The following is a 13,699-nucleotide window of genomic DNA, read 5'->3' as shown; positions in this document are numbered from 1 at the left end:
CTTCCTGGTTATATGAGTGAATAATTTTCCCTTTTCACTTACACAGCTTTTTGGCTTCCGTTTTTTGTCATTTGCAACGAAGCATATCTTTACTAATAAAATCTGTACGAGTCCAGAGGTGGCACAAATTCCAGTAAAGTTCCAAGGACAAGGAACGGGGAGTGAAAACTTGTCAGAATTCTTCAAGATGTCCTGGCTTTGAAGGACAGGCAAGCCTTGTTACAGCTGGAGAAAACGAGGAAGGACGTTCCAGGTGGGAGGAATAGTAAAGGCACAAGGTGTGAGAGAGGGAGCAGTGGGTGTGTGAGGGGCAACAGCTTAGCAGGTCCTGAAAGCAATAGGGAGCCACAGAAAGTTGAGGAGCAAGAGGAGTCTACTCCAAACTTGCCTTCACTTCCTGGAGCCCCAGATCCTGGTGGTTCATTCCTCCTCCTCTCCCCTTCCCCCAGACCCTTGGCCAAGGTGGGAGGAGGGGTCGGACTGAGGAGGGCTCAGGCTACCATCTGTATGCAAATTGCCTGGGATGCCATGCAGATGAGGGACCTTATGCAAATAGATGCCCTACTGGGAGGCAGGCCAGGACCCTCCCTTCATTAACTCGGGGACCAGGTGCTGGGCGGAGCACCCCTTCCTCCCTGGGGTCCTCTTTCTCTCCTCCCCCAGCCATCTGTTCACTCTCCCTCCAGCGACCCAAATCCCCCTTCACCAATATCTGCCCTTAGAGTGGTACCTCTCTCCACCTGGTTCCTTCCTTGCTTTTCTTTCTGTCCCTCCATTTTCCATGAATGATGATATAATAATAATAATAACAATAATAATAATAAACACATACTGAACACATGCTCTGTGCAAGGCTTTGTACCAAACACTTTCCACAGTTATCAAATTCTCCCAACGACCCTATGATTTTTATGTGTGTCTGCTGTATTTTTTTTTTTTTTTTACTTATTTTATTTATTTATTTTTGGCTGCATTGGGTCTTCGTTGCTACACGAGGGCTTTCTCTAGTTGCAGTGAGCAGGGGCAACTCTTCCTTGCGGTGCACGGGCTTCTCATTGTAGTGGCTTCTCTTGTTGCGGAGCACGGGCTCTGGGCACACGGGCTTCAGTAGTTGCAGCACGTGGGCTCAGTAGTTGTGGCGCACAGGCTTAGTTGCTCCACGGCATGTGGGATCTTCCCGGACCAGGTCTCGAACCTGTGTCCCCCGCGTTGGCAGGCAGATTCTCAACCACTGCGCCACCAGGGAAGCCCTGCTGTATTTATTTATTTATTTATTTATTTTTTTAAGAATATTCAGTTGGGGAGGGAGGGATGGATTGGGAGTTTGGGATTAGCAGACGCAAACTATTACATATAGAATGGATAAACAACAAGGTCCAAGGGAACTCTATTCAATATCCTGTGATAACCATAGTGGAAAAGAAGATGAAACAGAATGTATATATATATATATATATATATATATATATATATATATATATAAATAACTGAATCACTTTGCTATACATCAGAAACTAACACAACATTGTAAATCAATTATACTTCGATAAAAAAAAAAAGTGAGCTGAACGTGGAGGGGAAGGATGGAAAGATCAAGTAAGCCCCAAGTATCTGCGAGTCCTTAAGGTACTTCTTGCTGGTGACTCGCTCTGCTTGGTGAGTCCTGTGCCCACGTATGTCATGCAGGTAAAAGCCATGGCCACCAAACATTTTCCTCCAGCTGCAAGTGTGGCTGAGCACATTTGCCCCCATGTGGCCCTGGCATCTTCTGGATGCAGAACCTCCTGGCTTCCCCTCGACTCTGGGCATGGAGACCACACCACGGTGAAAGGACAAGAGAGCCACATGGACACCAGAGGTCAGGTAGGGGGCCCTCTGATTGCTTGCGTCCCAACTCTCTTGCTTCTCACGTTTGTTTTAATCTGATTCAATAAACCATGGGACTTGAGCACCTTTATTTGGCCACTGTGAGCTCTTCTGCTCTGGGGCCTCTGGGCATCTGCTCAGTTGCCTACAAGGAGGGTCCCATAGCATCAACTTCGCACGGCCACAGATCCCACTTGGTCCATTTTGTGGCTGAGTAAACTGATGACAGGGGGTGGGTGGGGTCACCTGCAGAGACTTCCCAGCATGCATTGCACAGGGATGGCTGCTCTCACTTCTCACAGTGGCCATCCACGGCCCAAGTGTGATTTACCTCCATGTGATGGACTCAGGGGGAAGTCACTTGCCCAAAGTCACACGTCCGCCCCCCCCCCAGCCCCCTCCCCCTGCTTCGGAGCTCCTCGTTTCAAACATTTTTTCTCTTCCTTTCTAACTGGAACGATCTCTCTGAATCCCAGTTCTTTCTATGTTTCTGTCTTTGTCTCTACAGGCCTACCTCTCTTTATGGCACTTTGCTTTATTGCGCTTCCCAGATCCTGCATTTTTTACAAACTGCAGGTTCGTGGCGACCCTGTGTCGAGGGAGTCTATTGGCGCCATTTTTCCAACAGCCTTTGTTCGCTTCGTGTCTCTGTTGATAATTCTTGCAATATTTCAGACTTTCTCATTGTTATTCTATTTGCTATGGTGATCTGTGATCAGTGATCTTTGATGTGACCGCTATGACTCACTGAAGGCTCAGATGAGGATTAGCGTTTTTAACAAGAATGTGTTTTTTAGTTAAGGTACGTACATTGTTTTTTTGGTCTTTTTAATAAATTAATTTATTTATTTTGGCTGCGTTGGGTCTTCGTTGCTGCACGTGGGCTTTCTCTAGTTGCGGCGAGCGGGGCTACTCTTCCTTGTGGTGCGTGGGCTTCTCATTGCGGTCGCTTCTCTAATCGCGGAGCATGGGCTCTAGGTGCGTGGGCTTCGGTAGTTGTGGCTCACGGGCTCTAGAGCTCACCCTCAGTAGCTGTGGCTCACGGGTTTAGTTGCTCTGCGGAATGTGGAATCGTCCCTGACCAGGGCTCGAACCCGTGTCCCCTGCATTGGCAGGCGGATTCTTAACCACTGCGCCACCAGGGAAGTCCCACATTGTTTTTTTTGGCATAACACTATTGCACACTTACTACAGTATAATGCAAACATAACTTACATGCACTGGAAAACCAAAAAATTCATGTGACTCGCTTTATTGTGATATTTGCTTTATTGCCGTGGTCTGGAGCTGCACTGGAAATAGGTCCAAGGTATGCCTGTATTTGTCTGTCTTTGCCTCTCTCCCCACGGCTCTGACTCAGTGGCTCTCTGTCTTCTCTGAGCTGCGCCAGTCCATCCCCCTACCTCCCCTTTAGCCTCTCCATCCTCCTTTCAAATCCCTCTCCCTCTGCCTCAGTAAGTCTCTCTAGCTGGCCTTGCCGTTTCTACCCTCTCTTCTCTCTGCCCCAGGCCCCTTCACTGGGGTTCCTCCAAGTCACCCCTCCTCCCCCAGGGAGTCCTCAGCTGCAGGCATCTGGCCACCCTCAGAGTAGACAGCTAAATCCCTAATTCCATCCACTCTACGGCTCAGAGAGAGCTTTTCCTCTGGAAGCTTCAATTCCCCTGGGTCTCTGGCAAGAGAGACTGGGAACTTTTACTTAAGGGGGCAGCACCCCACCCCGCAAATAGGCACTGGCCCTCAGGGGCCAGGCTCAGCTCTCTCTGGACCCCCAGCACCTCTCTCCTCCACCCTCATCCAGCTGAATCACCTCTTTCTCTCTCTCTCTCTCTCATTTCTTTCTCCATGACATCAGATTCTCCCGAGGTCCAGCAAGGGGGCAGGAGGGCCAGTGGGGAGGGGAGCATCACCTGTGCCTCTTTCCCCTTTCATCCCCCAGAGGAGGCTCTGGCCACAGGATGGTGTCCACGTGACAGACAGCATTTATTCCAGACTCCAGTGTCCACAGATGAGGGGGCGAGGGCAGGAGAGGGGTGGGGAGGTGGGGATCCAGTGTCAGACTCTGCAGCAGGACGTCAGGTGGGGGGACCAGCAGTGGAGGCAGGAGGTAAAAATAGCCCCGGCCAGCCGACCCTCGAGTCTCGTCCCAGGCCAGGCCTTGGGCTTCGGTCCAGGAGCTATTCTGGGGCCTGGGAGAGTCATACTCCCTGAAGGAAGGTCTCCTCCCTCCCAGCAGCGGTAGGGCTGCTGTGGTCCCTGCCCAGCCTACAGAGGAAGGAAGGGAGGGCCCGAGAGGGATGAGGGAGGGCCGGGAAGGCGGGGGCAGGCGGAGGCGTGAGCAGGGCTGGTTTTCTGGTGCCCGCAACTCCAGGTCGGGTTCAGTGACTGACTCTGGGAGGTCCTCGGGCTCAGCACTGGGGAGAAGATGGAGGGGTCAGCCTGGGCTCTTAGAGGCTGTTCCACCCCCGGCAGTCCCCTCTCACCAGGGTGCCCAGGCCCTCACCCACCTCATCTCCAAAGCCCCTGCTCCCATGCCTGGCTCCTCCAGAGGCACCTCCCACGAGAAGGCCCGTCTGCTCCGGCCGCTCTGACCCTGAGTGGCTCAGCTCAGGTTCCCCAGGTGGCCTAGTGGGAGGAGGCAGCATGTTGGAGGTGGTCACAGCCAGGGAATGAGCTGGGCACGGCATGTGTTGGATGGGGATGGACTTGGGGATGGGTGGGAACGGGTTGGGACGGGGTAGGAGGTGGCAGCGGCACTGGGGTTGCGGACAGGCTGAGGCCACGGTCGAAGATGCTGTTGGAGTTGGGACTGGTGATGTTGCTGCGGTCGGTTTGGAGGATGGGTGTGGGGATGGCTGTGGACTGGAGCCGAGGGTGGCCGTGTGGCTGCGCTTGGAGATGAGGTCAGATAGGGGTGGGTTTGGAGTCAGGAATGGGAACGGGATGGGGTTTGCAGGGGGGCCTTGGGGATGGGGATGTGGCTGAAGCTGCGTTTCGTGCTGGGTACGTACGGGCTGGAGTTGAGGATGCGGCTGGGGGAGGGGCTGGGGATGGAGAGGAAGCTGGAGTGTGGGGTGAGGTTAGGGGCATGGTTGGGATTGGGGTTGGAGATGGGGATGTTTACGTGTCAGGGCTGAGGATGGGGACATGGAGGTTAGACGGGGACGGGTTTGGTGATGGTTATGGGCTGGGCTTGGGGTTGGAGTCGGGGCAGAGGAGGCTGGGGTACAGATGGGGTTAAACTGGGGTTGGGGTGGGTTTGGGCATAGTTATGGGTTGGGGTTGGGATCATAGGTGGGGATGAGACGGGGGATGGGACTGGGGTTAAGGTGGGCTTGGTGGGGGGTCGGGAGGTGCTTATGGGTTGGGTGGGGCTGTAGCTGGGAATGAGGATGGGGGAGGTGATGGCCATGGATCAGGTCTGAGGTCGGAGATGGGACGGCACCTTACTGGCGATGGAGCTGGAGTTGGGGATGTGGTTGGTTTGGGGTAGAGGTTGGGGGTGAGGTCAGAGCTGGGTTCGAGAGGTCAATTTCAAGGTGGCACGCCACTCACGGAGATCCCTTCTCCCTGCGCCGGCAGCAGCCGGGTTGCCCCTTGCGTCTCAGGCAGTAGAAGGCGGCCACGATGAAGAGCAGGAGGCCCACGCTGACAGCCACGGCCATGACCGCAACTCCAGCCTGGGAGGTCTGGGGGGCCACTGCAGGGCAGGACGGAGGGGGAGGTGGTCAGCCAGCAGCGCTCTGTCTGCCCCGCACCCGGCTCCTGTCCCACCACTGTGGTCACTCACCAGTGCCGAAGTGGAAGACATGCCGGTCGTTCCCGTAGGGGTTGGAGGCCTCACAGGAGACGCCATCTCGGCTCAAGGCACTGGTCACCTTCAGGGTCAGGGAGCTGCTCACCCAGCCCTGGCCTCCGGGGGCTGGCTCTGCTAGCTGTGGAGGCTCGCGTCAGGCCTGGGCTCACGGGGTCAAGGGCTCGGGTGAGGGTAGAGGTGAAGAGGAAGTGGTCGGCGGAGGGGCGTGGGGCGGGTGACACATAGTGCTTGGACCGTTGAGGGGGCAGGGACTTGGGGAGGGTCCCAGAGGGTTCAGGATGCAGAGGAGGGTCCCTTACGCTGCCGCCCAACTGGCTCCAGCTGAGTTTGGGCTCTGGGTAGCCGCGTGCGTAGCAGATCAGCCTGACTTCATCTCCTTCCCTCCAGCTGCCCTCGGCCTTGGGCTGAGTCTCCTCTGCCCTTAACTCTGGCGGGCCTGCGGGTGGTGGGGTGGGAAGGAGGTAAGCGGGAGGCCCCCCGGGGAAGGGGGCAGAGGGAGAGAGTACGAGGAGGGAGAGAAGGACCAGCCGCGGACCCGTCTTGCTTGGTCCTGGCCCCCCACTCTCCCACACTACCCCTGTTCAAGCCTGCTCCCGCCCCCAAACCTTGGACCAGCAACTTGAAGCTCCGGGTGCGACTAAGGACGGGGACCGTGGGCATGGAGGCCTCACACGTGTAGGTGCCAGCGGAATCGAAGGTGATGGAGCGGAGGGAGAGTGTGGGGTTGTCCCCCAGGGGTACCGAGTCCTGAGTGGGGAGAGAAAGAGCAGGTCAGGCCGGCCGTGAGAGAAGGGAGGGGTCGATGGAAGCGGGGGGTCTTGTGCTGGGGGGGACGTCTTTCCCTCTCACCTTGGTCCAGCGTAGGGCTGGGGTGGGCAGGCCTCGCACGGAGCAGTTCACGGCTGTGCTGTTGCCCAGGGGTAAGGAAAGCTCCTCCCCAGTGCTGAGCTCCAGGGGGTCCAGGTCTGGAGGGGGGTACAGACTGTCACCTTCCCCGGACCCTCACCCACTTGGTTAGGGACTCTCCAGGGCTGTTGGGGGTGCAGACGTGAATGGACAATCATCAGCAGAGAATGCCAAGTTCTCCCCAGCGCCATGAACTCTCCCCTCTCCCAGCCGGGCCCTCAAGCCCAGATCTAGGAGTCTGACTCCAAAAATACATGCCCACCTCGACCACGTGCCTCCAGAGCTGATGTCTGGGCCCAAGGTTAATGGATATCCTTGGAGGCGTGAGGTGCTCCTTCTCTGACGTACCACCCAAACCCTGGCCTTCTCCTCTGCACTACGCATCCTTTTATCAAATATTTCTCTGCTCTGCCCCCCTAAATGGAGCTTCTCCCTTCTTTCCGTCTCTGACCCCAGGGTCCAACTGCCTTGATGGCTGCAGTCACCTCCTCACTGGTCTCCCTACTGGGCAAGACTCTTATGCTCTCTGGTCCATCCTCTGCTGAGCAACCAGGGAGATCTTTTCAAAATACACACTGGTCAGCCCTTGCCTCTGCTTAAAATCCTGCGGTGGTTCCCCAGTACCATGGGCATCAAGGCCACATTCCTTGGTGAAGCCAAAAGACTCTGCCTGGTCGACCCTGCCCACTGCTTCAACTTCATCTCCCACCCTCCCCCCTTATCCCAGGAGCTCCAGCTACCCTATTCTCTCCCTGTTGTTCTACAGTATGCCAAGTTGGGTCCTGCCTCAGGGCCTTTGCATGTGCCGTTTCCTTGGCTTGGAATGCTCTTTTTCTGGCTCTTTGTATTTCTGATTCCATTCTTTGGTTTCCTACTCAAATTCCCCCTCCTCAGAGAGGCCTCTCTGACCCTCTACTGTGGACACTCAGGCTTCCCCTTCGGCACTGAAGGATTTGTTCCCCCAGCTGTTGAGAAGGACATCAGCTGTCAGCCCTCAGCTGTCAGCCATCTCTGGAAACTTCCTGAGCCTCAGAGAGCCCCTCGTTCAAGGTCATGTCCCCTCCTCCCCCAGGCAGCCCACATCCAATAATGAGTTGACGTGGGGCGGTATAAAGGCCCGGCCCCCACGCCCCAACTGGGGATATCCCAGCCTCCAAGTGCGCTGTGGGGCCAACCGAGGTCTTCCTTAGGCTGAAGCCCAACTTCCCCCCCTGCCCAATCCTGCTTCCTTCCCCTCCCCACCCCCCAATAGGTGTGGATCCCAAGGCACTCTGCGTAAGTTTCCTGCCTGCACTCAGAATCCGCTTCCTAGGCATGCAGCCTCCAACACCCCCAATCTAAAATAATCCCCGCTCGCCGGGCAATTCCTTATCCCATCCCACTGTGTTAGTCCCCGTAGACACAGGGTCGCTACTCAAAGTGTCTTGTTCAGTGTTTACCGTCTGTCTCCCCTACCGGACCTGGATTTCTGTGGTGGCAGGGACGGGGCTGTCCTGTTCACAGAGGTGTCCCCAACATCTGGCACAGGGTCTAGCCCCAGGAAGGGAGGTGGAAGGAGCGTCGAGGAGGGACAGAGCCTTCACACAGGGCTTGGGTGCAGGTGGACAGAGAAGGCTTCTTAGAAGACAGGGACCCATGAGATTGATCAGGAATGGATGGTAGAGAGGATGGGGAGTTATCATAGAAAAGAGGAGAGGGGCTTGTGGTGTGATGGGGAGAATGCCTTGGCCGGGAGAAGGGTCCGCCGAAGGTGAGGCCAGCCAGGTGGGCCTCGAAGGCCACGGTGAGGCATGTGGATTTTCTCCCGAGAGCACTGGGGAGCCATGGCAGGTTCCAAGCAGGGGAAGGTCAGGTTTTTGTGCTTTGGAAAGGACTCTCTGGCTGCCTTGAGTGGGAGACTGGAGGGGCCTGGGGCATCTGGACCAGGGCAGGGACCACAGAAAGGGTTGGAGGCAGGCCGCGGGGGGGTGAGGGTGAGGAGGCAGCTGGTGCCAGGCACCCCCTCCCACTCCCCCGGGGCTCTCACAGGCCACGTGCAGCTCCAGGGTTTTGGAGAGCTCCGCGTCCTCGGCAGCGTCGTAGTCCTCCACCCTGCAGCCATAGGTCCCGCTCTGGCTCCGCTGCACCCCTTCCAGGGTCAAGTTCCCCTCGAGATTTGTTTTTAGCACATCCTCCTGCTTGTCCTGGGGGACCAGGAATGAGGACCCTGGTTCAGGAGATGCCTTAGGCTGGCAGGGTCATGCTAGGTCAGGGGTCATCCAAGTCAGGCATCACGGTGAGTCAGGACTCTCTCAGATCAGAGGTCAGAGGTCCTGATAGCTCCTGGGTCACCGGTCAGGTGCCCTGCTAAGCCAGGCACCACCCAGGTGAAAGGTCAGAAGTTGGTGCAGGTGAGTATGTTGCAGAGGTCAGAGGTTGGTGGTTCCAAGGGGATGATGGGGTGAGTTACCTGAAGGCGGAAAAACGTGTACTCTGGGTTGGGGCTGCCATCCCCCCGGCAGAAGAGCTGGACGGATTCACCCTCGCGAACCCAGCCTGCGGTAGTGGACGGGCTGCCCAACCAGAACTGCACGTGCTCCGTGGGGTCTAAGGGAAAGGGCAGACTCATGATCAGGGTCAACTGTAAAAGGCAGGGCTGGATTAAGGGAGAGAGGTCAGTGAAAGGTTAGAGGTTCTGTCTTTCAAGGCTCAGGTTCGCACTTATTCTGAGATCAGGGACCCGAGGTCAGAGGTTGAGATAGGCTGAGAGAACAGGTCAAGGGTCAGAGGTCGGTGTGAATGACAGGTCAATGTGAGATTCAGGGGACCCAATGTGGTGTGAAAGGATGGGGCACAACGTTTAGTCATGAAACTCCGTGGGGTTCAGGATGCTATGGGGCGGGGTCAGAAGTCACGGTGGGGCTCGTGCTACCATTTGAGCTCAGAGGTCAAAGGCCAGAAGCCAGTATAAACTGCAGCATGAGCTAAGGGCGTGGAAGGTCAGAGGGGAGTGGCAGTTCACGGGTCTGCCTGGAGGGTCAGGGCCACAGTGATGTGTAGAGTCCAAGGTCAGGGCAGTCAGAGGCCGGCAGTGGACTCACAGTGCAGGGTGAGGCGGAAGGAAGGGCTGTCCAGGCGGCCGTGCCGGCCCGTGGGCAGGCGGTAGTGCACGGAGCAGTGGAAGCTGGCGTCCCGGTCGGCCTTGTAGAGCCGCAGGTAGAGGGTGCTGGTGAGAGACAGCAAGCCCGAGGCCTCCCGGACCGTGCGGCTGGTCATATAGCCCTCTGGGAGAGAGGGAAGGACGGGGCGGGGGTCAGCCAGCCTGGCCCCAGCCCCACCGCAGCCCCCAGGGAGTCTAGCTGGGCTCCCGTGCGCTCACCGGAGTTCACCTCCATGGGCACCTCCAGGCGCTGCCCGTTCCGGTACCACGTGATCTGGGGGGCCGGGTTCCCATTGCGACTGTTGCAGGTGGCTATCTGGGGCAGACACAGGCCCGCACTGGGCTTGGAGCCAGGACCCTGAAGTCTGGGTCCCCCTCCCTTAGGGTTTCTCCCCAGCCAGACGCAGGAGTCCAGCTCCCAGCACCCTACTCCTCAGACTAGGAAGCCCAAGCCTCCAGCCCCTCCTGACCTTAGGATGCAGGAGACCAGGTCCCCAGCCCCCTCCGCCCCCAGAACCCTAGAATCAAGGTGTGGCCCGAGGTACCTCCTGGGCGAAATCCTCCATCACAGACAGTGTCCCTCTGTTGGGGGACACCTCGGTGGCCTCTGGTTTCGCTGCGGGAGAGATGTTATGTCAGGAGCCCCTTCCCGGGGTTCTCACCGGCCTGCCCCTTCCCAGGGCGGCTAGTGGGGGGGCCCCAGACACTCACCAAACACATTGAGCCTCGCGGTGGCCTCGGCAGTGCCCGCTGCCCCCGCCCTCACCAAGCACACGTAGTCCCGCTCGTCGCCCACCTGGGCCTCGGCCAGCACCAGACGCCCCCGGGAGTCCAGCTGGTATGGGGGGCTGCGGCCCCGGGAGTCGTGCACCTTGTCCCGGAGCTCAGTGCCGTGCAGCTCGGCCGAGGCTAGGCGGTGGCGGACCCCAGAGCGGTCGGCCTGTGGGTGGGGGAGCGCCTCAGCTGGGGGCTGCCTGGCCAGCCCGGCCCTCCCTCCTCGATGGCCCTTGCTTTCTGCTGTTCCGTGGGTCTCTTTGCCTCAAGTTCTCTCTCTCTCTCTGGCCCCTCTGTCCCTCCCTCCACCCCTCCCACCCCTGCTCCCTGTCTGTGGTCACATCTTCCTCTCTCTGGTTCCCTCTTTCTCCATCTCACTCTGTTCCCACCTGTCTCCCTCTCCCTCCCTCTCTCTCCCCTCTCTTTTCTTTTTCTCTTTAGTCCCACCCCCCAGGCTCTTGCTTTCTGGGTGTCTGCCTCTAAATGTCCTCTCTCAAGAGCCAGCGCTCTGAAGGGGGACTTCTTCATTCTAGCCTCGGCTGTGCCCGGACACCAGGGGACCCTGGAGAGGGCCTCCCCCTTGCTGGGCCTCCATTTCCCCACCTGTAAAATGGAAAGGCAGCTTGGTGGAGCTTCTAGGGGCCTTTGGGCTCTGATGAGGGAATGAACGTCTGCAGCCCCACTGCACCCTGACTCTCAGGCCCCCCTCTGGCATCCTCTGGCCCCCAGCCAGCAGCACTCACCAGGAACCATTCCAGCACGAAATGGTCATGGGCCCCCAAAGGGGTGCAGTCCAGAGTGACAGGTTCCCCCCTCATCACCTCCACCAGAGGGGGCACAGACAGGCGCACCTCAGCCTTGGCACCTGCAGGAGGGTGACTGAGCTCTCTCCCACCACCACCAGTAGGTAGTCTTCCAGACACAGCCCCTCCTCCCCCAGGACCCAGGAGTCCAGGCCCCCAACCCCTCCTCCCCCAGACCCAGGATCCAGGCCCCCGGCCCCTCCTCCCCCAGACCCAGGAGTCCAGGCCCCCGGCCCCTGCTCCCCCAGGACCCAGGAGTCCAGGCCGCCGGCCCCTGCTCCCCCAGGACCCAGGAGTCCAGGCCGCCGGCCCCTGCTCCCCCAGGACCCAGGAGTCCAGGCCCCCGGCCCCTCCTCCCCCAGGACCCAGGAGTCCAGGCCCCCGGCCCCTCCTCCCCCAGGACCCAGCTCTTCTCTCCCTTCATCTCTCATCTCTGGCCTCTGAGCTTCAGATCCCATCAGCATTTCTCTCCATCTCGCCCTTCACCTGCAGAACTAAGCGCTCCTCCCCTGGGCCACCCAGGGTCCCGGTGGCCTCCATTCAATCCTCTTGGGCTCAAATCATGTCTGTCCTTGTTTTTCTCACTAGACCAAACGCCCCTCAAGGGCAGGGCTCGGTGGGCTCATTCCTTTGCCTCCAGCACTTTGCATAGGGCCTGGCACAGTGCTGTGGGATAACCGTGTCTCTCTCTCATCTTAGTCCGCTGCCTCTGCATGTATGTCCCTCCCCCTGGGTCTCCATCTCTTAGTTGCCCGGTCTCTGCGTCTCTCTCAGTCTCCATGTCGCCTGGCCCTGCCCCTGGCCCTCTCCCTCAGGAGTGGGAGGCTGGGGCTGGGCCGGAGCTCAGGCAGGGTGGGAGTGTGGGCGCGGTGAGGGGGACAGGGCTGGGCAGGTTTCAGGAATGTGGGAGGGACAGGCTGGCTCAGACCTGCCCGAGCCCCCTGCCCGCTCCTTGGCCCCTCTGACTCTTTGGTAGAGCAGTGTGTCACCTCAGAACAGTATAGGGTTGAGGCCCCGGATCCTGGGTCCCGAGGGAGAAGGGAGCTGAGGGCCGGCACTCCTGTCCCAGGATCCTGGCAGATAGAGCTGCTGGCATCGGGAAAGCGAGCTCTTTCACTCTCTGGGCTGGCATCCTGGCCTGAGCTCTCAATTCTTAGAATCTCCGTTCCCTTCCCCGCCCAGCCTGGCCCAACTCTGCCCCAGGGGACCCTCTATTTGCCATGCTTGTGCCAGGGGCCTGGATTCCCAGGCACCCACCTGTGGGAGGGAGGTGGGACCAAGCTGGTGCCCTGGGCTGGGTCTCAGCGGCAGACAGCAAGGGCAGACGAAGAGATCTCTCTCTCCCCCAGTTCTCTCATCTCTCTGTCCCTCTGCTTCCAGTCCCTCAGGGCCTCCTCCCCTCCTCCCACCACCATGCAGGTGTGTGGATTTATTATCTGGGGCCTCCGGGAAGGGGGCACTGTCACTTGGAAACACTTGGTTCCGCTGTCAGGGCTGGTGCCCCAGCCCTTTCCCATGGAGGTGGAGGCGGGGCAGGCGGGTCCTTTTGAGTCTGGGCTCTGAATCTACATGGGGGAGAACCCTCAAATGCATGTAACTTGTTGGTTTCTAGCCACAGTGTCCCTGACCCTCTCAAAACTTGACAACTTTTGAGTGGGGAGATCTGTTTTGGTCTCTTCTGTGCCGGGGAAAGCTCCAGCCACTGAAAGCCTGGACCTCTGGGGGCAGATCCCAGGGTCTGAGTAGGGGAGGGAGAGGAGAGCCCGCGCTCCTGGGTCCCGCGACTTCTCAGGTCGCCTCTAATCCACTGCAGTGGATCCCCAGGCCCTCTGCCTGGCTGTCCCCACGTCTCTCACTGGGAGGGGCACCCCATGCTCCCATATCCCTCCTCCCTGGGGTCCCCAGGTTAGGCTTCCTGAGTCGATGAAAGCCCCTCCCCTCCTCCCTTCCCAGGGGTCCCCAGGGGCCGCCCCTGAGTCGCGCCCAGCCCGAGCCATACCTGGGTGCGCCCCCAGCAGGAGCGCGAGCACCAGCAGCCGCGGGGCCCTGCGCGCTCCGGCCCGGGCGTCCGGGGGCTCCATGTTCAAGGTGGCGGGCGGCGGCAGCGGGCGCGGCAGCAGCTGAGGAAACAACTGAGCCCGGGCTGGGGCTCGGTGGCCGCAGGGCTGGAGCGAGGAGGCCCCGCCCCAGGTAGCCCCGCCCCGCCCCGCCCGGCCCCCCTCGTCCCCCCCAAACCCGGGCGACGGGCCAGGACCTCCCACTGCCCGGAGCCGACCTCCCAGCGCTCAGCCAGGAGCGGGGCTCCCTCCGCCCCTAGCCCGCTGGGTGTCAGGCTCAGGCTGACCAGCGCCCGCGGCGGGTGGCCTGACCGACCAGTCCAGCCAGTGTCCCGAGCGG

At 59.2% G+C, this 13,699-nt stretch overlaps 1 protein-coding gene across 1 annotated transcript; it reads right to left on the bottom strand.

Moving 5' to 3' along the window:
• Positions 1–3,822: 3,822 nt before the first annotated feature.
• Positions 3,823–13,398, bottom strand: BCAM (basal cell adhesion molecule (Lutheran blood group)). Its single transcript, XM_082608306.1, has 15 exons — positions 13,302–13,398; positions 11,243–11,364; positions 10,437–10,665; positions 10,271–10,341; positions 9,945–10,041; positions 9,667–9,849; positions 9,036–9,172; positions 8,613–8,769; positions 6,530–6,645; positions 6,286–6,427; positions 5,980–6,116; positions 5,654–5,798; positions 5,419–5,563; positions 4,371–4,488; positions 3,823–4,277 (listed from the first exon to the last, which is right to left on the bottom strand). The coding sequence occupies exons 1-15, from the start codon at positions 13,381–13,383 to the stop codon at positions 4,272–4,274; spliced, it is 1,887 nt and encodes a 628-aa protein (XP_082464432.1). The 5' UTR covers positions 13,384–13,398; the 3' UTR covers positions 3,823–4,271.
• Between the last annotated feature and the right edge of the window lie 301 nt (positions 13,399–13,699).

The sequence above is a fragment of the Mesoplodon mirus genome (assembly GCF_964341445.2).
Source record: "Mesoplodon mirus genome assembly, chromosome: 19".
NCBI lineage: Eukaryota > Metazoa > Chordata > Mammalia > Artiodactyla > Ziphiidae > Mesoplodon > Mesoplodon mirus.
This window is presented reverse-complemented; position numbering and strand designations above follow the sequence as displayed.

Excerpts from the sequence above, each read along its gene's own strand:
- BCAM (XM_082608306.1), bottom strand. The coding sequence starts at position 13,383 with ATGGAGCCCCCGGACGCCCGGGCCGGAGCGCGCAGGGCCCCGCGGCTG. Across the intron at positions 8,770-9,035 it reads ACACGTTTTTCCGCCTTCAG|GACAAGCAGGAGGATGTGCT; the intron begins GTAACTCACCCC and ends CTGGTCCCCCAG. Across the intron at positions 4,489-5,418 it reads CGCAGGGAGAAGGGATCTCC|GCCACCTGGGGAACCTGAGC; the intron begins GTGAGTGGCGTG and ends TCCTCCCACTAG.